Source organism: Hordeum vulgare, chromosome 7H, assembly GCF_904849725.1.
Source record: "Hordeum vulgare subsp. vulgare chromosome 7H, MorexV3_pseudomolecules_assembly, whole genome shotgun sequence".
Classification (NCBI taxonomy): Eukaryota; Viridiplantae; Streptophyta; class Magnoliopsida; order Poales; family Poaceae; genus Hordeum; species Hordeum vulgare.
In genome coordinates, this window is record NC_058524.1 from 591,057,987 (window position 1) to 591,085,261 (window position 27,275).

Here is a 27,275-nt window from a genome sequence, read left to right on the forward strand (position 1 = left end):
CAGAGGGACCCGTTGAAAGACCATGTTTGATCATCCGGTCTTCAAACACCCTGAAGTGCGAGGACATACACGGAGGCGATCAAATCTTGTGGGGAACGTGTGCAAAACTCTGCAGAGTACTCAAACCTAATCGATTAGCCGTGTCCACGGTCATGGACAACTTGAGCCAAAGGAACTGAAGTTATCTGAAATTTTCAACACAAATAATAATATTGATGTGGGTGATATTGATAACCTGGGTATGAGAACTGGTTGGCGGAACCATCTCATTAACAACCAACAACATAGTAATATTTTGCTTTTAACCCCTCTTCTTGTAGGAGAAAATTTGCTTTACGCTAAAACTTACAACTCCACCTGCCATATATGCATATAGTATAGATGATACTTTACCCCCTCTCATATGTGACTTCCCGGCATATTCAATATGCTGACGTACACGGCTGCAACGTCTTATGTTGCAGATATTTTTCTTCGATGAGTAAGAGTACGATTCAGGGTTACGGTCTACACTCAACTTGCCGTTGGTGTTTATTGGGACTCCACTCCCTTGACTGCTTCCGCTGAGATATTTAAGGTATATATCAGTTTTACGCTATTTCCATGTGATTGCACTTTGATATATACATTGATGTACTGTGTGTGCCAGCATAATGATCCAGGGATGGCACAGATACACAGAGGCTTGACTCGTTTTGAGTCGGGTCGCTACATGCATCATATATGCCCTTCTTTCAAGTACGATCTAGAAGATAAACCATGCATAAAATTGCACTAGAATGTCATACTCACACACATTTAAGGAATGAAACACCAAAATATTTATTATGCAAATAGAGACATGTTGAGCATAGTAAGCCACAAAGATATAAAATAATCTCAATAATAGATTCTAAGTGGCATTCATCAATTGTTCATATTAACAAGGGTTTTTATATGCACAAAACATATCACTCCCCCATAATGTGATAATATGTGTATTTTCTACAAGAGGCAATTAAAATCCAACTAAAGATGATCAATGGATGATAATTTGAACTTCAAATGAACTTGACACACCAGATAGTAACTAGATAATCTTGCACTATAAATACTAGATGGTATCCAATATATAGACATCTTAGGTTTGTGATGTGCGTAGAGCATAACACTCCTCATAATATTATGATCCATTAATATCTCAAAAAATCCCAATAAGATGCAACCAAGATGCAAAGAAGGCTTGAGACTACACACACACCTATATGACATGCACAACAACCTACACATGCTAAATAATACAAATCAAGCATACTACGAGGCACAATATATACAGACACATGCAAGGTACCAAACCTAAACATGAGAGGTGCTAGTAACCTTCAATGTAGACAATATATACAAGTTACCACTAGGAGAGGCATTGGATAGACAAATATGATGGTAATCGTCTTGACTTGGCTTGAACCACAATAATGCTCAAAGTATTTTTTCTACATGAACTATCCAAGTATTCGATGCCCTCCACACACCTATTAATCAAGTTTGAGATTGATGGTTGCTACTGCAACAAAAGACCTTCCAACGGCGCCACAAACAACTGTGCTGGTGGGTGACTATTCTTGTCTTGATTCTCCTCAGCAACGGCACCAGGAATCCTTCTGCTATGGCTACACCTTTAGGGACTTCCTAGGCAAATATGCAAAGGATTCCCCCGTGGCCTTGGAGCCTTGCGTTGGTGTTCCCTCGAAGCGGAAAGGGTGATGTAGCACAGCGGTGGTAAGTATTTCCCTCAGTTTTGAGAACCAAGGTATCGGTCCAGTGAAGGAGTATCACAAGTACTTGCACAAACACAAAGAGCTTGCTCCAAACGTTACGAAGGGGTTGTCAGTCCCTTATAGATTGTTTGCCAAGTGAGAACTGAAAGCAACAAAGTAACAAAGCAAAGTAAAAGCAAAAGTGGAAACGATAGGTGTGAATAGACCCGGGGATAGTAGTGTTCACTAGTGGCTTCTCTCATGAAAGCAAGTAGACGGTGGGTGAACGAATTACTGTCGAGAAATTGATAGAACCGCGCAAAGTCGTGACGTTATCTATGGCAATGATTATATCTATAGGCATCACGTCCAAAACAAGTAGACCGATACTTTCTGCATCTACTACTATTACTCCACACATCGACCGCTATCCAGCATGCATCTAGTGTATTAAGTTCATGAGAACAGAGTAACGCCTTAAGAAAGATGACATGATGTAGATGGACAATCTCATATCTACGACAAAGCCCATCTTGTTACCCTTGATGGCAACAACATGATGTGTGCCTTGCTGCCCTTTCTGTCACTGGGAAAGGTCACCACACAGTATGAACCCAAAACCAAGCACTTCTCCCATTGCAAGAATCATAGATCTAGTTGGCCAAACAAAACCCAAGACTCGGAGAGACGTACAAGGATATCAAATCATGCATATAAGAAATCAGCAAAGACTCAAATATATATCATAGATAATCTGATCACAAATCCACAATTCATCGGATCTCGACAAACACACCGCCAAAGAGGATTACATCGGATAGATCTCCATGAAGATCATGGAGAACTTTGTATTGAAGATACAAGAGAGAGAAGAAGCCATCTATCTACTAACTGCCGACCCGTAGGTCTGAAGTGAACTACTCACGAGTCATTCAAGGGGTGATGATGTTGTTGAAGAAGCCCTCCAACTCCAAAGTCCCCTCCGGCAGGGCACCGGGAAGGGTCTCCAGATGAGATCTCGCGGAAACGGAAGCTTGCGGCGGAGGAAAAGTGTTTGCGTGGACGCCCTAATTTTTTCTAGATTTTTAGGGAATTTATAGGCCAAAGACCTAGGACAGGGAAGCGCTAGGGGGGCCACAAGCTTGGTTGCCGCGGCCTCCCCCCTGGTCGCGGCAACAGGGCTTGTGGGCTCCCTGTGGGCCCACTTGCTTGGCCCTCAAGCCTCCCGATCTTCTTCCATTCTGGAAAAATCATTTTGGGGATTTTATTCTGTTTGGGCTCCGTTCCAAAATCAGATCTGAAAAGAGTCAAAAACACAGAAAAAACAGGAACTAGCACTTGGCACTGAGTTAATAAGTTAGTCCCAAAAAAGATATAAAAGGTAAACAAAACATCCAAAGTTGACAAGATAACAGCGTGAAACCATCAAAAATTATAGATACGTTCGAGACGTATCAAGTATCCCCAAGCTTAACTCCTGCTCGTCCTCGAGTAGGGAAGTGATAAAGAATGATTTTTTTATGCTTTCATGCTACCTAACATAGATGTCCTTTGTAACTCCTCTTATGTGACATGAATGTTCAGATCCATTAGATTCAAAACAATAGTTTGCTATTGATGTGGAAACAATAATACTTCAAGCAAACTAGCAAAGTAATCATGAACTTTCAAAATAACAAGGCCAAAAGAAAGTTATCCCTACAAAATCATATAGTCTGGCTATGCTCTATCATCATTGCACAACGAATTTAAATCATGCACAACCCCGGTATTGGCCAAGTAATTGTTTTCACACCTTTACTTTCTCAAACTTTTTCAACTCTCACGCAATACATGAGCGTGAGCCATGGTTTTAGCACTATAAGTGGTGTGGAGTGTGGTGGAGGTTGCAAGAAAAACAAGGAGAAGATGGTCACATCAACTAGGCATATCAATGAGCTGTAGAGATGCTCATCAATAGATATCAATGTGAATGAGTAGGGATTGCCATACAAATGATGCACTAGAGCTAAAAGTATGTGAAAGCTCTTAAAGAAGACTAGTGGGTGTGCATCCAACTTGCTTGCTCACGAAGACCTAAGGCAAATTTGAGGAAGCCTATCATTGGAATATACAAGCCAAGTTATATAATGAAAATTTCCCACTAGCTATATGGTGGTGACAAAACGAGAGACTCTCAATCATGAAGATCATGGTGCTTAATATGCACAAGTGTGGAAAGGTCGTAGCATTGTCCCTTCTCTCTTTTTCTCTCATTTTTTTGGATGGGCTCTTTGGCCTATTTTTTTATTTTGGTGGGCATCTTTGGCCTCTTTTATTTCCTCACATGGGACAATGCTCCATAAATGATGGTTATCACACTTACAACTCAAAACTTAGAGCAATGATGACTTTATATGGAATGCCTTCAGTAGTGTATCGTGACAATGATCTTGCATGGCATGGACATTAATGGAAACATCATGCTAGCTATCTTACGATCATGCAATGGCAATGTAGACATGGTGGCACATGTCATGGTGGTAGTTGCATGGCAATATATCTCGGAATGACTTTGAAAAAGCCATAGTAGGTAGGTATGGTGGCTGTTTTGAGGGAGGCTAATGGTGGGTTTTCTGCACCGGCGAAAGTTGCACGACACTAAAGAAGATAGTGATGGTGGAAGGTGAAAGTGAATCTAAATCATGGACTCAACATTATTCATGAAGAACTCATATAATTGTTGCAAAAGTTTTATTAGTAATCGAAACAAAGCATTCAACGCATACTCCTAGGGGAAGGGTTGGTATGTATAAACCATTGCGCAATCCTGACCGCCACACAAAAGGATTACAATCAATAGACTAATCATGCTCAGACTTCATCACACAGCGGTTCACCATACATGCATGCTACGGGAATCACTAACTTCAACACAAGTATTTCTAGATCCACAACACCTTACTAATATGACTTCAATATTACCATAACCACAACTCAAAACTAGTTGAGATGAATCAAACTTCTCTAACTATTCAATGCACATGAAGGTGGAAGTTTTCGTATCCCTTTGGATAACTACCCCTTTTGAGACTACTTTCATAGCATAGATCAACTACCAAGCCACGCACCGCCGTGCTCTAAAAGATATAAGTGAAGCACACAGAGCAAAAGCATCTAGCTCAAAAGATATAAGTGAAGCACATGTGAGCTGAATTGTCTAACCAAAGGATATAAGTGAAGTTCGACAAAATCACGGTGAGTGCATGTCTCTCTCTCTAGGTGTGAAGCAAGGATGATTATGACACAACAAAAATAAAAGGCTCCTACGATACAAGACGCTCCAAACAATACACATAACATGTGGTGAATAAAAATATAGCCCCAAGTAACGTTACCGATGGATTGAAGACGAAAGAGGGGATGCCTTCCCGGGGCATCCCCAAGCTTACGCTTTTACGGCATCCTTGAATCATCTTGGGGTGCCTTGGGCATCCCCAAGCTTGAGTTATTGTCACTCTTTATCTTTTTTCCAATAAGAACTTCACCGAAAACTTGAAAACTTCACAACACGAAACTTAAACATAAACTCGTGATAACATTAGTATAAGAAAGCAAACCACCACTTCCTTAGGTACTGTAACAACTTTAAATTCTACTTATGTTTATGTTGGGTTACTGTATTTTCAGTCTTCCATGGCTAATACCCCCCGATACTATCCATAGTTTCATCAAAATAAGCAACCAACACAACAAAAACAGAATTTGTTAACAGCAGACCAGTCTGTAGCAATCTGTATACTTCGTATACTTCTGGTACTTCAAAAATTCTTAAATATTACGACAGTCTGAAGAATTTGCGTAGCAATCAGCAGCAAAAAGAATCAACTCAAAAGCTCTTACATAAAAAAACGAAAATTCTTTTCGTGAGCAGAAAGTTTCTGTCTTTTCCAGCATGACCAAACGATCATCCCCAAGACTAATCATAACGGTTTTGCTTGGCACAAACGCAAAAATAAACACAAAAAACACAATCATAACAGAATTATGAAAGTGTGGAAAACACAAAACAGAAAGAAAAAAGGATAGATTCGTTGGGTTGCCTCCCAACAAGCGCTATTGTTTAACGCTCTTAGCTAGGCAAAAGGTGATGGAATCACGTATAGTCATCCTTGGTGCTCAAACCATAAGTAGCCCTCATCATAGATTCATAAGGCAATCTTATTTTATTTCTAGGAAAATGCTCCATGCCCTTCTTTAGGGGAAATTGAAATCTAATATTCCATTCCTTCATATTGATGATAGCACCAATAGTCCTTAGGAAAGGTCTACCAAGAATAATGGGACATGAAGGATTGCAATCTATGTCAAGTACAATGAAATCCACGGGTACATAATTCTTATTTGCAACAATAAGAACATCATCGATCCTTCCCATGGGTTTCTTGGCAGTAGAATCCGCAAGATGCAAATTAAGAGAACACTCTTCAATCTCATGAAAACCAAGAATATCACATAAAGACTTTGGAATCGCGGAAACACTAGCACCCAAATCACATAAAGCATTGCACTCATAGTTTTTGATCTTGATTTTTATAGTAGGTTCCCACTCATCATGAAGTTTTCTAGGTATAGAGACTTCTAGTTCGAGCTTCTCATCAAGAGATTTCATGATACCATCTACGATATGCGCGGTAAAGGCTTTGCTTTGGCTATAAGCATGTGGAGAGTTTGCAATGGATTGCATCAAAGAAATGCATTCAAACAAGGAGCAACTATCATAATTGAATTCCTTGAAATCCAAAGTGGGAGTTTCATTACTACCCAAAATTTTGATTTCTTCTACCCCACTATCCACACCTTTATCATCAAGATAGGTGGATTCCGAATCATTGGGGCATTTTTCAATCAAAGTGGATTCATATCCAGCCCCTTCATCAATAGGTTTGACACGCGAAAACAAAGATTCAAGAGGAGTCACACCAAGCACTTTAAGATTTTCGTGATTTGCATCACTAGAACGCACCCTTTTAAACCATTCATGCCTAGCGCGAATTTGGGCGGTTCTTTCTTTGCTCTCATTCATGGAGACACGCATAGCTTTCAAAGTTTCATCCAAGTTGACCTTGGGAGGAGCACACCTAACTTTCAAAGCATCAATATCACAAGACATCCTATCAACGCTCTTAGCCAAATCGTCAATTTTGAGTAGTTTTTCCTCTATGGACGCATTAAAAATCTTTTGAGAGTTGATGAACTCTTTGATATTAATCTCTAAATCAGAGGGTAATTTGTTGTGATTTCCATAAGTGTTGTTGTAGGAATTGCCATAATTGTTAGAGGAGTTACTAGGAAAAGGCCTAGGAACATAGTTTCCTCTAAAAGCATTGTTCTTGCCAAAATTGTTCCTACCAACAAAATTAACGTCCAAACTAGCGTTGCTACTCTCAATCAAGGAAGATAGTGGCATGTCATTAGGATCTAAAGGAGCGTTTCTACTAGCAATCAAATTCATCAAATCATCCATCTTAGCAATAAGCGAGTTAATTTCTTCTATAGCGTGTACCTTTTTGCTAGCAGGTGACCTTTCAATGTGCCACTGAGAGTAGTTGGTCATGATATTGTCTAGGAGTTTTGTAGCGTCTCCTAACGTGATTTCCATGAACGTTCCACCTGAGGAGGAGCCAAGATATTGCGAGAAGCGAAATTCAAACCAACATAAAAGATTTGTATAATCATCCACAAACTCAAGCCATGAGCGGGACAATTTCTAATCATAAGCTTCATCCTCTCCAAAGATTGTGCAACGTGTTCATGATAAAGTTGCTGGAAATTCATGATATCGTTACGTAAGGAGATAATCTTAGCCAGCGGAAAATACTTGGATATGTAAGCATCTTTGCACTTATCCCAATAACTGATCCTATTTTTAGGCAAAGAAGAAAACCAAGTTTTTGCGCGATCTCGCAACGAGAAAGGAAAAAGTTTCAACTTAATCACGTCATTATCCACATCTCTTTTCTTTTGCATATCGCAAAGCTCAATGAAGGTATTGAGATGGGATGCGACATCTTCACTAGGAAGGCCAGAGAATTGCTCTTTCATAACAAGATTCAGCAAAGCTGCGTTGATTTCATACGATTCCGCACTAGTGGCGGGAGCAATCGGAGTACTAATAAAATCATTATTATTGGTACTCGAGAAGTCGCAAAGTTTGGTGTTTTTAGCCATGATGACTTCAACAAACAAACAAGCACACAAGCAAGCAAGAAAACTGGCAAAGAAAACGGAAAAGGGCAAAAGAAAGCGGCAAAGGAGAAAGGCAAAGGAGAAAGGCAAATGAACACGGCAAATGTGAAGTGGGGGAGAGGAAAACGAGAGGCAACTGGCAAAAAAAGTAAATGCAAGAGATGAGTTTGTGAGACCTACTTGGATAGATCTCTCCTTCCCCGGCAACGGCGCCAGAAATACTTCTGCTACTGCAACAAAAGACCTTCCAATGGCGCCAGAAACAAGTGTGGTGATGGGAGACTATTCTTGTCTTGATTCTCCTCAGCAACGGCACCAGGAATCCTTCTCCTACGGCTACGCCTTTAGGGACTTCCTAGGCAAATATGCAAAGGATTCCCCCGTGGCCTTGGAGCCTTGCGTTGGTGTTCCCTCGAAGCGGAAAGGGTGATGTAGCACAGCGGTGGTAAGTATTTCCCTCGGTTTTGAGAACCAAGGTATCGATCCAGTGAAGGAGTATCACAAGTACCTGCACAAACACAAAGAGCTTGCTCCCAACGCTATGAAGGGGTTCTCAATACCTTATAGATTGTTTGCCAAGTGAGAACCGAAAGCAACAAAGTAACAAAGCAAAGTAAAAGCGAAAGTGGAAACGATAGGTGTGAATAGACCCCGGGGACCGTAGTGTTCACTAGTGGCTTCTCTCATGAAAGCAAGTACACGGTGGGTGAACGACTTACTATCGAGCAATTGATAGAACCGCGCAAAGTCGTGACGTTATCTATGGCAATGATTATATCTATAGGCATCACTTCCAAAACAACTAGACCAATACTTTCTGCATCTACTACTATTACTCCACACGTCGACCGCTATCCAGCATGCATCTAGTGTATTAAGTTCATGAGAACAGGGTAACGCCTTAAGCAAGATGACATGATGTAGATGGACAATCTCATATCTACGACAAAGACCATCTTGTTACCCTTGATGGAAACAACATGATGTGTGCCTTGCTGCCCTTTCTGTCACTGGGAAAGGTCACCACACAGTATGAACCCAAAACCAAGCACTTCTCCCATTGCAAGAATCATAGATCTAGTTGGCCAAACAAAACCCAAGACTCGGAGAGACTTACAAGGATATCAAATCATGCATATAAGAAATCAGCAAAGACTCAAATATATATCATAGATAATCTGATCACAAATCCACAATTCATCGGATCTCGACAAACACACCGCCAAAGAGGATTACATCGGATAGATCTCCATGAAGATCATGGAGAACTTTGTATTGAAGATCCAAGAGAGAGAAGAAGCCATCTAGCTACTAACTACGGACCCGTAGGTCTAAAGTGAACTACTCATGAGTCATTGGAGGGGCGATGATGTTGATGAAGAAGCCCTCCAACTCCAAAGTCCCCTCCGGCCGGGCACCGGGAAGGGTCTCCAGATGAGACCTCGCGGAAACGGAAGCTTGCGACGGCGGAAAAGTGTTTTCGTGGACGCCCTGATTTTTTCTGGATTTTTAGGGAATTTATAGGCCCAAGTCCTAGGGCAGGGGAGCGCCAGGGGGACCACAAGCTTGGTTGCCTCGGCCTCCCCCCTAGCCGCGGCAACAGGGCTTGTGGGCTCCCTGTGGGCCCACTTGCTTGGCCCTCAAGCCTCCCGATCTTCTTCCGTTCTGGAAAAAATCATTTTGGGGATTTTATTCCGTTTGGACTCCGTTCCAAAATCAGATCTGAAAAGAGTCAGAAACACAGAAAAACAGGAACTGGCACTTGGCACTAAGTTAATAAGTTAGTCCCAAAAAAGATATAAAAGGTAACACTACAAAAAATATGTTCATACATGACGTTCTTTAAGATGTCGTTGATGAATTCGTCATAAATCTATGACGATTTCCTCTGAGATTGTCGTAAGCCGTTTGAGGGGATCAAATCTACATATAAATTACGACGCTGTGAGTCAAAAACGTCGTAACCGCATAAGATGAGATCGTCATAACTTTCACGACGATTATAAAAATGTCGTAACATGTTCTAACTATGTTGACATGTCATTCGTGGGTCCATTCTATCCCACCTCATCCATGTATTGAATTGTTTTTTATACCACATTTTTGTTGGGCTATTTTTTCATCTTACTTTTATATTGGGCTGGTATTTTATCCTTCATGGTTGCTAATGGACTGGTTTGTGGTGTGTCATAATATTTTATATTATACATAATATATGGTCTAATATATTTTTAAATGAGTTGCTACATTTTTACAACAAAGGTTTGGTACGTTCTTTACAAAAAACCTATTTTCTCGCACTTCGAAAATAGAAAATGATTTTTTTGTGCAAACAAAATGTAAAATCTCTTTAACAACGTTGTTTGTCATACCAACATACACAAATGTGGACAATATTGGATCATTGTAACAAACTATAACAGGATAAAATATAAGAGAAACAAACAAACATTTTTTTTATATAAGCTTAATTATGATTGATGGAATCTGCTATGGCATGGATCGATGACGTGTCAAACATCCATCCATCCGTCCATCCAACCCACCGGCCCACCAAACCCTAGGCTTCATTCCTCCCCCCGAATCCCAGATCCACCCAACCAGCCGGCGGCGGCCGATCTGATGGGCGCGTGGACGAGAAGGGGAACCTCCTCCCCGGCCGACGGGATGGTGCGGCCGGCGGGCCTCCTCGACCCGACAACGCGGCGGTGCCCGTTCCTCGACCAGCGGCGCCCCTCCTTCCGCCAGAGGTGGCAGCAACGCCCGCTCTGGGCTCGCCTCCTGCTCTCGCTCCTCCTCGCCCTTGCCGGCTCCCCCGACACCTCCTCCCCACCCCACTTTGCCGCGCCCCCCATCCCCAGCCTTCGTCTCCGAGGTACGTACGAATACGAGCTTTCTGGGCTTCGATCCAGTGGTTGATTACTCGATCCCGAACTGATCTCGTGGGATTCCCGGTCTAGATCCGCCTCCGATTCGCTCAGCGATAGCTGGTGTTGCTGTTGTCGTTATCGAAGGAGGAGGAGGGGGAGCCCTAGCCGCCTCCTAGGGCAAGGTCGCAGATGGGGGAGCCGAAGCAGAAGTGGACAGCGGAGGAGGAGGCGGCGCTCAAGGCCGGGATAGGCAAGCACGAGGCCAGGAAATGGTGCACCATACTCAAGGACCCTGAGTTCAGGAACATCCTGCGCTACCGCTCCAACATTGACCTCAAGGTTCGTTTCCTGGGATGCCAGACCCTCCCAGCTTTAGCCGCTGTATGTAGGCAGGGAATTCTGATGATTGTTTGCCTGTGCGGGTGTGTGTTTGCCGGCCGTGATCGCAGGACAAGTGCAGGAACATGAATGTCACCGTGAACGCGTCGGGCTCTGGCGACAAAGTGCGGACGATGGTGACGACGACGCCCACGGCTAAGAAGCCGAGGTCTGCTCCGAAGCAGGAAAGCCACTCTACGGCGATCACCACCATCACCTCTGACGGCGATGATGACATCGTCGACGTGAAGCCTATCAGAAAGCCCATTGTAACGTTTACTACACAGAATAAATCGCTATCTAGGTAGGTGTCCCGTTTGATATGCCGGTTTGGAATGCTTGTTTCATGTCCTTTGTTCTACAAGTATCTTGAACAGAAACTTGCAAGGTTTTGAATGCTTTAATGTACCTCTGTGATGTCATTCCTGCAGGCTACAAAATATCATACTGGAGGCCGTGAAGACCTTGAATGAACCTACACGGTCATACAAAACAGCCGTTGCTAATTCTTCTGTTTATCGTGTAATTTATCACAATGAAATGATATATGATCCTTTATTATAAATACCAAATTTTGTAGTCTTCATGAATAAAAAGAATTACTCATTTACTTCGCTGATCACTTAATATATTTTTTTACAATTATTCAGTCAGTGATGCAGAAAATTTTGTGACAACATAGACATGCAAAAATGATTTCATGATAACCAGTGGCTACAAAATCCCTTTCCATTGGGCAGAGTTCTACCTAATCTAGTTTGTTATGTAGATTGCACTGGTTCTTAACATATTTTTCTTGTCATGTAGGAACAATACTGGCCACCTGCTGATTTTGATCATGTACTGTCTGCAAAACTGAATGAGTTGACATCATCTAGGAAATTGATGAAGGCTGTAACGTTTCTTTCAACCGTAACTACATTATCATATAGATTATAAAGTGGTAGAAAAAAGTGCCCTGATATAAATTAGCAAAAGTCACACCTGTTACCATTGTTGTAGCATATAAATTAAGTCTGATGAAGCTCAATTGAATTGATCTAGGATCTTTTCATATTTTACGTTTACATATTATGTATGGATTTATCATTATATGGATGACCGTGCTTGATATGTTGTGCTTCCCAAGCATTCACCCAATAAACACGTGCGTGAGCACTCTCTGTTCCAAACAAATTGTTTGCCTGCTATTGGCATGTACTTATCTATTCTATTATAACTACTTTCAGTGTCGTAACATATCTAATATAGTACCATACTTATCTAGATAGTAAGATTCAAAATGTCATACTATATTTCAGAAAGATACTATTATACCTTTTGCTGGATCTCTTTGGTGCCAGTGATATCTTTTGTATGCATATTTTTTTGCCATGGTCCACCTAAAAATTGCTCTGTTATATATTTCTAGTTGGAATGTACAAGTCCCTAAAACCATGAACCTGGATAATTGCCTTGAAAATTTCTATGTGCACATAGATAGACTAGGTTACTCTTTTTAAGAGTATAAGCCATTTCCCTCGTCTTGGACTTGGGGCTTGGGAATTTCGATCGGATCTGCTGCCGTCTGGCCTCTAGACTGCAGCAGCATTTTCGCGGCCGCCGCGACCGCAGGGCACGAATTTTTGGAGTCTCCTGTCATTTTTTCTTGGAGTAATACTCGGTGGCTTCATCGTTTCGTTTGTAGATCCCATCTGGGGTAGAAATGTTCGGTAGTTGCTGCGGTTTCTCATCCTCCGAGCCGCTCAAACTGTTGTCTCAGTTCGAGATCACCTCGGGTATTAACGGGACTAGATCGATTCTCCATCTGCGGGTAGCTCTGTTTTTTAACCAGAGTTGTACTGGATGCTCCTTTGATTTTCCATGTATCACTCCTTTGATTTTCCACAAATCATTCTTCTTCTGCTAACTGGGAAATTAATATATGCTCTCTGCTTGTTATTACATTTTATTTCTTCAGACAAAGGATACGACCTGGGAGTAACTTGGTAGTTCTTCATATGCTCAAATAATTTTCATTAACTTTTTGGTCATTTAGATTTGAGTACTTTGAAGGCTTTAATGTTCATCTTTTTCTTTGTTGACACCAAAACTAATTCCTTGTTAAGAATTTTTGCCTTGCTTAGTGAAGGATACTGGTTACCAGCTTGGCATCGTATGCCCTACAGTATTATTGAGATTATGAAGTTTGTTTATTTACAGTGTAATGTTCTCCTATCTTCAGGAGATTGGAGAAAAACTATCATAAATCGGAGGCAGGTCGTTGCTTGGCAAAGAACTCGTACATGTTGTAAGAAAATCAGGGGAGGATCCAGCCATTCATGTGAAAATAACTTCTTATTTTGGTTTCTGTAAATGTGTACAATGTCGAACAAACATCTTAATTATAATGTAATGCATCTGTAGATAACTTACTCATGTAGCTATTTGCCGCTTGCTTGCATTCAGGAATTAATTTGACTAGTCGTCCACCCGTGCATTTGCACGGGCTAGCATTATACATATATAGTTGTACTTGAGTTTTTGGAATGGAAAATATGTAAAGAAAATTGAAGTTTACTCGAAAATGTTAATATTGTGTAATAGTTTTTTATCATATGTAGAAACAATAAATGATATTCCAACAATCTTTCGTAATTCTGTCATAAAATGCATGCAAATAATTTGATTTTTTGTTGTAATTAAAGGCATAGTTTACAGTTGATAAACTATGATGTGATACGGTTACTTTATAATCAACTATGGAAAATTGATAGTGAGAGTACGAAAAAGTGAGTCAAAATAAAAAATGTAATAAAAAAATGGGCAAGGCAAATTTCAAACCCATGCATAATCTTGTTGGGTGCTTGCAGAATCAAACATACATAGACAAATATAATTGAAGTAATGTAATACAGCTAGCAAGGTATATATTTATTTGATAAATTCGATTATCAAAGTTACCTCAACTCCATTGATATGAAAAAAGGCAAGCTGGGATGCTATTACTATACTTCTATCGGCATATCACCATAATGGAAATGCCAGATCATAATGGCCGCCCTCCGTTAGCCAATTATATTTTTTGTTAAAAGTTTTAAACATCAAGTAGTGTGAAAAAAATCTCCTCCAGTTTTTACTAACAGAAGTACAATTTAGAAGTAAGCATGTATGTATGAAGATTCAACCGTACATAAGAGAACCGCTACATTTTTATACTATGTCAAAATCTCGAGCAAGAGCATTGGACATTGTCGTATTGACATAAATCGAAGGACACTGCTTAAATTCACTTAACTACATATGCTATGTGTAGAAGATTGTATTAATTTCCCTTTTTCCCAGATCAATATGACATAAAGACCTCATGTATTCCTAAAGTACATCAAAGCATCTGATCATATGTCTAAATAAAATAGTAAAAATCATCTATGAGGATTACAATATAATTAATTAGTGATAGCAGATAGAATTGTCGTATATTTCGATAAGTACATAATTAAGGGATCATTACGGCTCATGCACTTGAAGCATCTCACTTGTCTCCGACCAATATGGCTTGTGATACCTAATATTAAACATATCAATCATGTTGAAGAAAAACCTACACCTGACAGTGTGGCTGCACAATTTTGTTCGGTTTTCCCTGAGAAATAAAGAAGAATCAAGAATTACAATGGATTCAAGTTGTTCCACGATAAGAATAATATGAAGCATTGGTTAAAAATTGATGCTTCAGATCAAACATAAAGCATCTGAAACCCAAAACACATAATTAAATGTGTGACTTAATTAGGCAAAGTTGATATTGTAGTTTGCATTCATTCTTGTAGCTTAACACAAGGTCTTGGAAGGAAGTAATTAATCTACAAAAAAGCGAGCAAATCAAGTACATAGCCACCAAAAACTTTTTTGTGTAACTTCGTTAATATAGACCAGCTTATTCCTCAAGAATCTGCAACGTAAAGAAGATTTGACATCATTTTGTAAGTTATGCTTGCCATGAATATATATTTTATTTAAAAACATACAATCAATCATTGAACAAAAAATATAATATGTTTTCTTAAATATCTCACACATCAATGCATAACCCTGACGAACACTACTCTGAAAAATCTGTAAACAAAATCAAGGTATTACAAATAGATTATGACAGAACGGCATTCATGTTCTTACCCATGTGGCAGCCTCTATGCGAGTAATTCCTTTATAACATATTGTTGATATCTATAGCATATACATGTAGTTAGCAATTTATACATATGACAATGAAAGCAATACAAAGGAATCGAAGATGGGAAAATAATGAATGTACTCTGGATTGTACGGCTGCTTGCAGTGCACTGAGAGCATGTCCGAGTTAGAGGCTAGTGTATTATCTCTCTAATGCACCTGGCAGGCACTGGAGTACGCACCAATGTCTCGTCATCCCACATGTTGTCCCTCGTGTGTTTTCGTGTCGTACAAATGCATCGGCCGAGCTGCTCATGAGATTCATTAACCTAGGTTGTAGCGTGGTCATGTTTCTGTCAGATTGAAAGCTAGCTAGCACTGAACGTAATCGATCTAGCAGCCTGCATCCAAAGATGGATCACTTTTATACGCCGATGCTGTGCAACCAGCCAGCCACGCATGTTGTCTCAATTGGTGGCTGCCCAAGAAACACTCAGATCATCCAGCAGCTCACGATGCAAAATGACAAATAAGAAAGTTAGAAAAATAATACTAGATGAAGTAGTGTATATATAGGTTATTTCGGAGAGAAATTAGCTAAGTATAGACCATTTAGGAGCTAACTAAGCTAATTATGTCATTTAGGTGGAACCCTAGCTAACTATTGGAGAAGAGAAAGAGAAGAAGAAGTAAAAGAAGGAGGAGGAGGAGGAGGAGGAGGAGGAGAAGGAGAAGGAAGAGGAGAAGAAGAACAAAAAGGAGGAGGAGGAGGAGGAGAAGGAGAAGGAATAGGAGAAGAAGAAGAAGGAGAAGAAGGAGAAGAAGAAGGAGAAGGAGCGGGAGAGGCCAGTTGTTAGCTGAATCAAGCCACGCATGCATCAGGCAAGCGGGAGCGGAGGTCTCAATCTTGATTGAAGGAACATGATCATGGCTTTAAAGTGGGTAGACTTTCCGTGAGAAGATTTTCGAGAAAGAAAAGCCTTGCGTGAGGAGAAGATTTTGGAAAAAAGAAAGCCTTGCGTGAGGAGATATGACTATTGCAACCTGCAGGGATACACTCGATGTACATATCCGATCGTGGGAGATAAATTGAGATCGTGAGGGTTTTTTTGGGGGGGTCAGAAGAGATCGTTATGTTTCACATGACATATTTGTTTTTTTATTTCCATCAATTTACGTGGGAAATCTAAATATGTGGATTAATCCCGACCGTAATAATTCGGTCCCACCAGATGAACGGTTTCTAATTACTAATTTACGTGGGATTTTCTAGAGAGTCTCTAATTAGTATAAGTGTAGATTTCCTGTACTGGACGGTCATGTAATCACCTCTACTGTAGAAAGTATTCTGTTTATTTGCATTCACAAAATGGTTAGATGTTCTGCTAGCATGTACTAGATGGTCATGTATTTGTGAATATATGCCTGCAAGTCTTGTCTTTGTTTTACGCAAGCAAATTGTCGATGCTCCGCTCTTGCCTGCCGCCTAGTTTCTATCTATATATCCTGGTCCGGTCATGAATAACTTATGCATGTGGTGTAGGGAGCATGGTAGAGTGGCTAGTATATATAGCTGACCCTATCACTTTATTCTTTAGAGCTATGAATGATGTACACACCACTCTTTTGCCGTGGCCGAAAATTCCTCCTCTCTGAATAAATGAAGTGAATCCCCTTTTCCCGTCTCGTCTCTGTAGGTGCAGCATCCAAAGGAGGTGGAGCAGCGGGCCAACATCCATCTTCACCTCCCACCTAGCGGTTGGACCGCCCCTTGCAGCGAACATCGTGAGCCCAACTACCCCCTGATCTGAGTATCACCTGCACTTTCTACGTTTCGGTTGAAGTCTGGTTCAGTTTGTACGTTTCTTTACTTTAGTTCACCTGCATCTTCTGTTCTCCTGTTCTATACTTTAGTTGCCTTTGGCATTAACTGCAGAGTTGGCAACGCAATGCTCTAATTGGCAGTCGAAATGGTAGTTCAACTTTAGAACTTAATAAACCATACTAAACAAATTTATCACAATATGTGGATTCTTATAGTGATTTGTAGCTGTTGGACATGATTAAGGATAGCTCGAGCATTAATTTTTTACGAGCATTAATTTACGCTCTCAATGTGTGCCACCCAAAATAAAGTTCCTTCACAAATAATTCAACCATGACATAATTGTGTCAGTTCGCTGTTTTCCTAAGATACATTTTAAGAAGAAAGTGTATTTTTCGCTGTTTTAGAATGTATGTGTCAGTTCGCTGTTTTAGAATTTGTAGGTGTCAGTTTGCTGTTTTTCTAAGATCAAGCCTCACGGTAATCTTCTTGTTAAAATGTATTTTTCTAAGATCAAAGCTCACGGTAAAGTTCTTACACCCTGGTTTGCACGTGGTTATCACAGTAATGTGGAGTAGCTTGTTTTGTATTATCTTATATGTCTGCTAATTATTGTGTCATTGACTCCTGCTTTTGTCAGTGCTTAAATTCCTCCAGTAAAGCGAAAATACCAAAAATATATTGAGTTTGCTTGTCTACATTTTCTTTGTCCAGAATTTCCTGGAACAATCTTAGATAGTTTGAAGTTTAATTTTCTGTTTCTGTGACCTGTTTAGGTTGGACTAATTATACTCCAGAATTTATATCTCAGGATTTTTAACATCATCTTCAGGAACATAGTGGCAGCTCTCTTCATTCTTATAGATTTGCTACCATTTCTATTATAATGCTTTTTATTTGAAACCATAATTTTGTTGTTATTGCAGTGCTTCAAAGGATACATGCCAGGCAATGGACGAATGAACAGACCATCCTCGAGCAGAGACTGCTCTCAACAACATCCTTCCATGTGTGGACGCGAGTACAACCAACCGAACCATAGAAGCAAGTGCTCCTTTTGATTTGCTTCTAGCCTTATGCTGGAAGCAAGTGAAACTTTGTTTGTAGTAGTGTTAGTTTACAAGTTTATCAGCCATGTTGGTGTTGGTGCTAAAAGTGTAGTGAAACTTTGTTTGTAGTAGTGTCAGTTTACTAGTTTATCAGCCATGTTTGTGTTGGTGCTAAAAGTGTGTATTTTGATTGTGCAAACCTGGGAGATGTATTATGTGATGTTATATGATGGATGATTTTAATTTGACTTGGAGTTTTCTTGATTTGAATATGAAATAGCACTGCATTTAATATTGGACAAATAATTGGTTGAAAAGGCCCAATTAATAGAAATGAAACCAAGTTCTGGAAAAATAATTCTTGAATTCAACAATGAAAAAGGCTAAAACTGAAACTGGATCAAATGTATTTGGGCATGAAAAGGTCAGGGACCAAATTAGAATGATAAAAAAAATTCGAAAAAAAATACTAAAGTGGTTGTAAATAGGCCAAGGCCCAAAAATAAGCCCAATAAGAAAAGCCCAAAAAATTAAACGAGCCCATGCGATCAATTGAAATGGGTTGGGCTGATTTCAACCATGACATTTTGATTTTGTCGTAATATTGCCACGTAGGACTGCTACGTTGGACTGGGTTCGATTGCCAACGACGATTTAGGATCGTCATAAAGGTTACGACGATCCAGTAATCGTCGTAAAGGTTACGATGATTTTGATCAAAACGTCGATGCTGTTCATTTGTGATGCTCCGTTTTCGACGTTTGGTTTTTCGTCGTGAGATCGTCGTAAACTAAAAATCGTGACGATGTAGCGACGAAAATATAGCGTCGTGTATTAGCATATTCCTTGTAGTGTAAACAAAACATCCAAAGTTGACAAGATAACAGCGTGAAACCATCAAAAATTATAGATACGTTCGAGACGTATCAATAGTCCCCAACCAAGTTGGATCCTAAGAAGTTAGTAACAATAGGCTTGGCAACCCAAATGGTTTTATCCTTTTCCAAACCACTTTGGGCACGAACATACTTGGCAAACAAATTGCCAAAAATATCCTTCTAAGTGAATAATGATCATTGATAATTGGAGGCTTAGAGATATTACCACTACGCATGACGAAGCCATGTGCCCCTTCTTATGACAGATATAGCAACATGTACTCCCCTTTCTCTTCTTCTTCTTTACTTTCTCAACTTGGGAAGAAATAACATTTTTCACAATGCATAGTGGTTCTTACTCAAAATGAGGTTGATCTCGAGATTGAGCTTGAGGCCTCTTCCCATGTAGCATCTCTTTATAAGCCCTTATCTTCAATGGACAATATCTCACATGATGCCCAACCTTTTTGCACTTAAAGCAAGAAATGTTGGACACATTCGTAGCTTGGTCTCGTCCCCTTTTGTTGTTCTTGGACTTCTTCTTGTTGGAGTCATAACTATTTCCATCATCACACTTTTCCAAGTCTTTCTTTAAACTAGTGACTTGGGCCTTGAGCTCATTAATTTCTTCTACATGGTTAGTTTCAAGGCTAGAAACAAGAGGACTAGTGGAAGTAGAAACTTCATGGTTAGAGAAATAAGACAATGCAAGCAATTCATCATGATTGGTAATAATATGAGAGGTGGATGAATTGCAAGGATTAGCACATGGCAATAAAGCATTTATAGTAGATGTGCTAATGTTCACATGAGAATCACAACATTTTACCTTGGTGACCATAGTCTCATGTGCTAACTTTAGCTCATTATGAGAGATTGGAAGCTCCTCATGAGTGCTTGAGAGATTTTCATGACTTCCTTCCAATTTCCCATAATTTCTTGTTAGAAAATTAAATTGAGCACATAACTCAACATTCTCCTTCAAAATGTTATTCTTCACATGAGGTAGAGTTAGATGCACAAATATCATCGACAATATGAGAGGAGCAAGTAGCAATTAGAGACTTCTCGTGAGTAGATTGAAGCTCCCCATGAATCTTAGAGATTTTTAAGACTCCCCCCTTGACATAATTGCATTCAAGGAGAAGGAGCTCAAAATCTTCTTTAAGTTTACCATGAGAAATTTCAATATCTCATTTTGAAGATCTTAAGTCTCTAAATGTTTGATGAGCCTTATCAAGTTCATGTTCAAGTTGTTCACTTTTAGCTTGCTCGTTAATAAATAAATCATTACATTTTTCAAAGTAAGCAAGAACATATTGAAAACTTTTAAGCGTTATTTTAGCTCTATGAAGAATTTTAGTCAAGTCATCATCATCATCCTCATTACAAATATCATTGTTATCACTAAGAGAAGATGATACCTCATCATTACCTCTTTCCATGAGGCACATGTGAACAAAGGGGGTTGATTATGATTCTTTTAGAGAATAAGGTTCTTCATCAATCAAGAGTGCCTCATTATTCTTGATTTTCTCTAAATGGTTAGTGACAAGACAACTAGAGGAAACCAAATCATTTTGATCTTGGAAACATGGGAGAGAAAGCATATCACCACAAACATTTGTCAAGGAATTCTTAGGTGATATGCATGGAGTACCAACACAATAATTTACACTAATTGTGGTGCAAGATATGCCCAAGTCCATAGAATATACAACACTAGAATCTACACAAGAAAGATCATTAATAATGAGCTTAACACCATCATCAGAAGATATTTGTTCGCTCGCGATGTCATTACCTTTTGGCATGCCACTTGTTGGTGGAGTGGAACATGTTGAATTGTGCAAGTAAGAGGAGGTGGAAGCAATGTAGATCTCTTCATGATAGAAAAATGCGGAGAGCTTCTACATCAACTCCTTCAGCATAATATTGTCTTCATCAACATTGGACCCAGTATATATATCTTCGAGTTTGGTCCAAACCTCATGGGCCGACTTGTAGGTCGAGATTGACTTAAGAACTTCAAGGCTTACAGTTTGATGAATGGAAAGAGAGGCATCACAATCAAGTTACATGTCATCCATAGATGGAGATGGATCATCCTTTGCAAAAGCAATCCCTACAAGAACAATTTGTAAAGCATTTGGACCCATGGCCTGAAAGTGGCAAAGCATACAAATTTTCATAAGTTATAATTTGTGCCATCAAAATCAAAGGTGTCATTGTGCACTAGTACATTAGTCGACATCGATACTCTCTAGGCGGTGAAATCTAATAAGGAGAGACCTTGCTTTGATACCAACTGAAAGAACCACAATGTTGCCTAAAGGGGGATGAATAGGCGTTTTAAAATATTTTACGGATTTGGCTATATCCTAACGCAGAAATAAACTAAGAGGATATGTTTCAAGCACAAATACTAAATATAGTAGGCTCAACTAAGTGCACCAACAACTTGTTCTAATAAGATGAGCACAACAAGGATACTAAAGAAGCAAAGGTAAGTTACACAAACTTACTTGAGCAATATCAAAAGATATGAAAGTGTATGACACAAGTTAGCAATTCACACTAAACACAAGATATATCAATAGTAGCAAGTATGCATTGCGAGATATGAAGTGTAGGCCTAAATAATTAATCTTTACAAGGAAATAACCAATACAATATAATGAGTACAACAATATATATAGTGAATGTACACACAAGTAGATAAAGTAAACCACAAGTAAGGAGTTAGGGTAAGCGATAACCAAATTCACGAAGACAAGGATGTATCCCGATGTTCACTTCCTTGGAGGGAAGCTAGTCACCGTTGGAGAGGTGGATGTTACCACGAAGGCACACCAACGCCACAAAGGCTCATCCTATTCTTCTTGAGATATCACCACGAAAGAGATTCTCAACCACTAGTGGTAAACCTTGAGGCGGCCTCCAAACCTTCACAAACTTTTGGGGGACAAATCACAAGTTGATTCCTCACCGAAGCACTCCTACCGCCTAGGAGTCTCCAACCTCCAATAGTAACAAGATCAAAGGGGAAATGCTCAAGACTTGCCCAAATCAAAAATTGCTTTGGCCAAAAGAGAGAGGAGAAGTGGATGTATGCTTGGATGAAATATCTCTCAAGAACTCTCAAAAATTCTTCCGGATTTACCAGAAGAATTGTCAAATCCCTCTCTCTCAAATCCCACCAAAAGAAACTAATGTTATGGAGGGATGGAAGAGGAGAGGAACAATGGAGGAGGTCTATAAATGAACCCTAGATCCATGGGATAGTTTTCCCTCAAATGAATTGGAGTTTTGAGGCTTGGGGAAGGAGGAGAGAGCTCAAAACGATGGGGAAATCTCAGATCCAAAAGCTCTAACTCGTTGGGGAAGAAGGGTACCTTATATAGTGCCCCACCAAATCTTCCCGTTATGCATGGAAAAATGTAGCCGAGAACTTCTCGGCTTGCCTGGAACTTCCGGGCTCCCTATTGGGGCAGAACTTTTGGCCCCAATTTTTATGATCATGTGCTCGTTTTGTAGCTATTGAAAAGCTCCAGGTCCTCACATAGATAACCACCCAATATAAAATAAAATGGATGATTTAATCAAAGCAAAGGTTTGAGTATATAATTTGGGGAACTCTTTTTGGCTTATGGTTTTACTTTGGGATATATGATAGGAGTTGAATTGTGTATAGAAGATGTTGACTTGAGCAAGTCCATTATGAAACCCTTTGATCCCCTCCTAATAGTGAGGGATCCCTATAACTCAAGAATCATAAAATAGCTATACTACATAGCTTCCAAGAATCCATTCTTGGGCATATATATTTTCTGATTGCCGTTGTTCCATGCAACTACAACCAAAGGAACTAATACCTTTGACTTGACCATTCCACTTGAGCTTGATGTTGACATTTATTATTGTCTCAAGATGGAAGCATAACCTTGTGTTGGAAATATGCCCTAGAGGCAATAATAAAATAGTTATTATCATATTTCCTGTTACAAGATAATCATTTATTATACATGCTATAATTGTATTGATTGAAAACATAGATACATGTGTGGATACATAGACAAAACAATGTCCCTAGCAAGCCTCTAGTTTGCTAGCCAGTTGATCAAGGATAGTCAAGGTTTTCTGACTATGTGCAAGTGTTATCACTTGATAACTAGATGGCATCATTAGGAGAATCATGTGATGGACTAGACCCAAACTATGAATGTAGCATATTGATCGTGTCATTTCATTGCTATTGTTTTCTGTGTGTCAAGTATTTATTCCTATGACCATGAGATCATATAACTCACTGGCACCGGAGGAATACCTTGTGTGTATCAAACGTCGCAACGTAACTCGGTGACTATAAAGGTGCTCTACAAGTATCTCCGAAGGTGTCCGTTGAGTTAGTATGGATCAAGACTGGGATTTGTGACTCCATGTGACGGAGAGGTATCTCGGGGCCCACTCGGTAATACAACATCACACACAAGCCTTGCAAGCAATGTGACTAAGTGTAAGTCACGGAATCTTGTATTACGGAACGAGTAAAGAGACTTGCGAGTAACGAGATTATAATAGGTATGCAGATACCGACGATCGAATCTCGGGCAAGTGACATACCGAAGGACAAAAGGGAATGACATATGGGATTATATGAATCCTTGACACTGAGGTTCAACCGATAAGATCTTCGGAGAATATGTAGGATCCAATATGGGCATCCAGGTCCCACTATTGGATATTGACCAAGGGGTGTCTCGGGTCATGTATGCATAGTTCTCGAACCCGCAGGGTCTGCACACTTAAGGTTCGATGATGTTTTAGTATAGTTGAGTTATATGTGTGGTTACCGAATGTTATTCGGAGTCCCGGATGAGTTCACAAACGTCACGAGGGTTTCCGGAATGGTCCGGAAACGAAGATTGATATATAGGATGGTTTCATGTAACGACTAAGACGTTACCCTTTCCTATTTTGGGGGCGATGCCCCAAAAGGGAAAGAGGCGCATCTAAACGTTTCGCAAGCGAGATAATCATAGCATTACATAATCAAAGAATGACAAGTAGGGCATACACTTGCCATCTAACATAGTATAACATAAGGTTCACATCCACACAATTATTGAGAGCAAAGTTAGTCCCGCTATGGACAACATGAAACAAGGAAAAGACTATAATATCCCGCATGCTGGCCCACGATCACGACCACGGCCTCAGTCCTCCGGATAGTTCACGTACAGTCGGTCAGACTCCTCATCGTACTGCCACGCCAGATGCGTGCCATCAGGATCTCCTACGTCGGGCATACCTGTACCTGTTGGGGTGTTGTAGTAAACTATGAGCCACGGGGACTCAGCAATCGGATGACCTTGGTACCGAAACTAGTCAAGTTATTAGGTGAGGATGGTTTAGTGTATAGGTTGCAGCATCCTAAGCTTGTATGGTGGCTAACTTACGATGATCAGAGTTATTGATATGGTGGTCTACGCGAGCGGTCGAAGACTAGATGATCACTAAGTGATCCTGAACACCTACTTACGTCAAACATAACCCCACCGTGTTCCCGATCGAAGAGAGGTCTTCGAAGGAGATAATCACGGTTACGCACACAGTTGGCAGTTTTATTAGAGTTAATTCAAGTTATCTAGAACCGTATGTTAACAAATTATCCATGTTTGCCGCATAACCGCGGGCACGGCTTTCTGAAAGATTAAACCCTACAGGGGTGCTCCAACTAGTCCATCACAAACTGCCATGGGCCGCAAAGTAATCCTCTATCACGAATCGCGTGATCTCGTTGGATTCCTTAGAGGAAAACCTCAACTTTGAGGAGACCCAAAGTTTCACCGGGATTCCTATACGCAAGATATATCGCTAAGGTAAGACAAATCTGGCAAGACCTTCCGATGTGTCGACGAACCCGATAGGAGCCGCGTATCTCGTTCTCAGGACACGGTCGGATGAGTGCAGTGTACATTGGCCTGATAGAAATCTCCCGAGTTGCCCCGGGTTGGCCCCGCACACGACTCTAGTTTGGAGCAACACTCATGAGGAGCACTGGCCCGGATTGTTGATTAAATCCTCGGGGTAGCTATTCCCTATGCAAATTATTATTAGGTGATTAGCAAATTAAAACCAATGTTGGGTCCAGCCAAACGAGCCTTAACACTACACAATTTATCAAGGGGGTCCCCATAACAACCGCGAACGTGTTAGGAGCGATCAGTTATGGAAACAAACACCGGTAGCCGAAACTAAGGCAGCAATAACGGAACAAATCACCCGGCAAAAGGCTAGGCCTTCCGTCATTTACCAATTATATAGGTGCATTAATTAAATAGCAGTTTAATCATAATGATATCACAATACTCTTGTTATCACATGAGACAGCCACTACTAGAAAAAAGGCTACTAGTGGCGCACCAGTTTTTGCTATTAATGGCGCACTATAGGTGCGCCACTATTACCATGCCACTAGTAACAAATACTAATGGCGCACCAGACGATGGCGCACCTTGTAGTGCGCCATTACTATTGCTACAGGTGCGCCACTGGTATTTGTTTTTGAATTTTTTTGATTTGTTTTAAATTTTGAAGGCGGGAAAATAGTAGTGGCGCATCGTCTAACCCCCCCCCCCCCCCCCCCCCCCGTGCGCCATTGCTATTTTTGAATTTTGAATTTGGATCAGGATCTAGATCTGCCACATTTTTTGCTCTTTTTTGTTGCTTGAATTTTTTTCAAATTTCATTCTCGACCTGGATCTAGTACGTTCTTTGTGCCGGGGGAGCTCCACTTGTGGCCGGAAGTAGAGGAAGAGGGAGGAGAGACCGTGAGGAGGAGAGGAGGGAGGAGAGACCGTGAGGATCAGGAGAGGATGGAGGAGGAGGTTGCGGGAGAGGAGGAGGAGGACCGTGAGCAGGAGAGGAAGGAGGAGCATTGTGAGGAGGAGAGGAGGGAGGAGGAGGTCGCCGCAGGAGGAGCACCGTGAGGAGGAGGTCGCCGGAGGAGGAGCACCATGAGGAGGAGTTCATCGGAGGAGGAGCTCCGTGAGGAGGAGGAGGTCGCCGGAGAGGAGAAGATGGAGTGGAGGAGAGGAGGAGAGGAGGAGATGGAGTGGAGGAGAGGAGGAGAAGAATGAAGGTGTAAGTGGCTGGCCGTCCCTTTTAAAATTCTATCCCAACTTAGCAGTGGCACGCCTTGCACTGGTGCGCCATTCCTATTTTTTTGAATTGTGAAGGTGGGAAAATAGTAGTGGCGCACTATTCACTGATGCGCTATTGCTAATTTTTTTTATTTTTTCAAATTTTTATTTGAATTGTGAAGGCGGGAAAATAGTAGTGGCGCATTATTCATAAGCTGTGCCATTGCTAATTTATTTATTTTTTGCATTTTTTCGAATTGTTTTGCCTCCAAATCTTGAAAGCATCATTACTTTTTTTCTGTTAGGTTTTTGGGGATTCTAAAAATCTTCAACGGGGTTCCCCGGGCTTGGTGACCATAGTCTCATGTGCTAACTTTAGCTCATTATGAGAGATTAGAAGCTCCTCATGAGTGCTTGAGAGATTTTCATGACTTCCTTCCAATTTCCCATAATTTCTTGTTAGAAAATTAAATTGAGCACATAACTCAACATTCTCCTTCAAAATTTATGCTTCACATGAGGTAGAGTTAGATGCACAAATATCATCGACAATATGAGAGGAGCAAGTAGCAATTAGATACTTCTCGTGAGTAGATTGAAGCTCCCCATGAATCTTAGAGATTTTGATGAGCTCCCCCTTGACATCATTGCATTCAAGGAGAAGGAGCTCAAAATCCTCTTTAAGTTTATCATGAGCAATTTCAATCTCTCCTTTTGAAGATCTTAAGTCTCTAAATGTTTGATGAGCCTTATCAAGTTCATGTTCAAGTTGTTCACTTTTAACTTGCTCGTTAATAAATAAATCATTACATTTTTCAAAGTAAGCAAGAACATATTGAAAACTTTTATAAGCGTTATTTTAGCTCTACGAAGAATTTTACCAACCTCATAGAGATTTTTAGTCAAGTCATCATCATCATCCTCATTACAAATATCATTGTTATCACTAATAGAAGCTGATACCTCATCATTACCTCTTGCCATGAGGCACATGTGAACAAAGGGGGTTGA

The 27,275-nt window shown here is 40.4% G+C and overlaps 1 protein-coding gene across 1 annotated transcript; it reads left to right on the forward strand.

The window, feature by feature from the left end:
* Positions 1-11,023: 11,023 nt before the first annotated feature.
* LOC123409401 (single myb histone 6-like) lies at positions 11,024-12,151 on the forward strand. The gene is made up of 4 exons (XM_045102317.1): positions 11,024-11,173; positions 11,284-11,516; positions 11,644-11,725; positions 12,020-12,151. The coding sequence occupies exons 1-4, from the start codon at positions 11,024-11,026 to the stop codon at positions 12,149-12,151; spliced, it is 597 nt and encodes a 198-aa protein (XP_044958252.1).
* Positions 12,152-27,275: the final 15,124 nt, after the last annotated feature.

What these genes read in the sequence shown, in the direction of transcription:
- LOC123409401 (XM_045102317.1), top strand. Translation starts at nt 11,024, where the DNA reads ATGGGGGAGCCGAAGCAGAAGTGGACAGCGGAGGAGGAGGCGGCGCTC. An exon ending in GCTCCAACATTGACCTCAAG is followed by an intron (nt 11,174 to 11,283) that starts GTTCGTTTCCTG and finishes CCGTGATCGCAG; the next exon opens with GACAAGTGCAGGAACATGAA. An exon ending in CAGAATAAATCGCTATCTAG is followed by an intron (nt 11,517 to 11,643) that starts GTAGGTGTCCCG and finishes TCATTCCTGCAG; the next exon opens with GCTACAAAATATCATACTGG.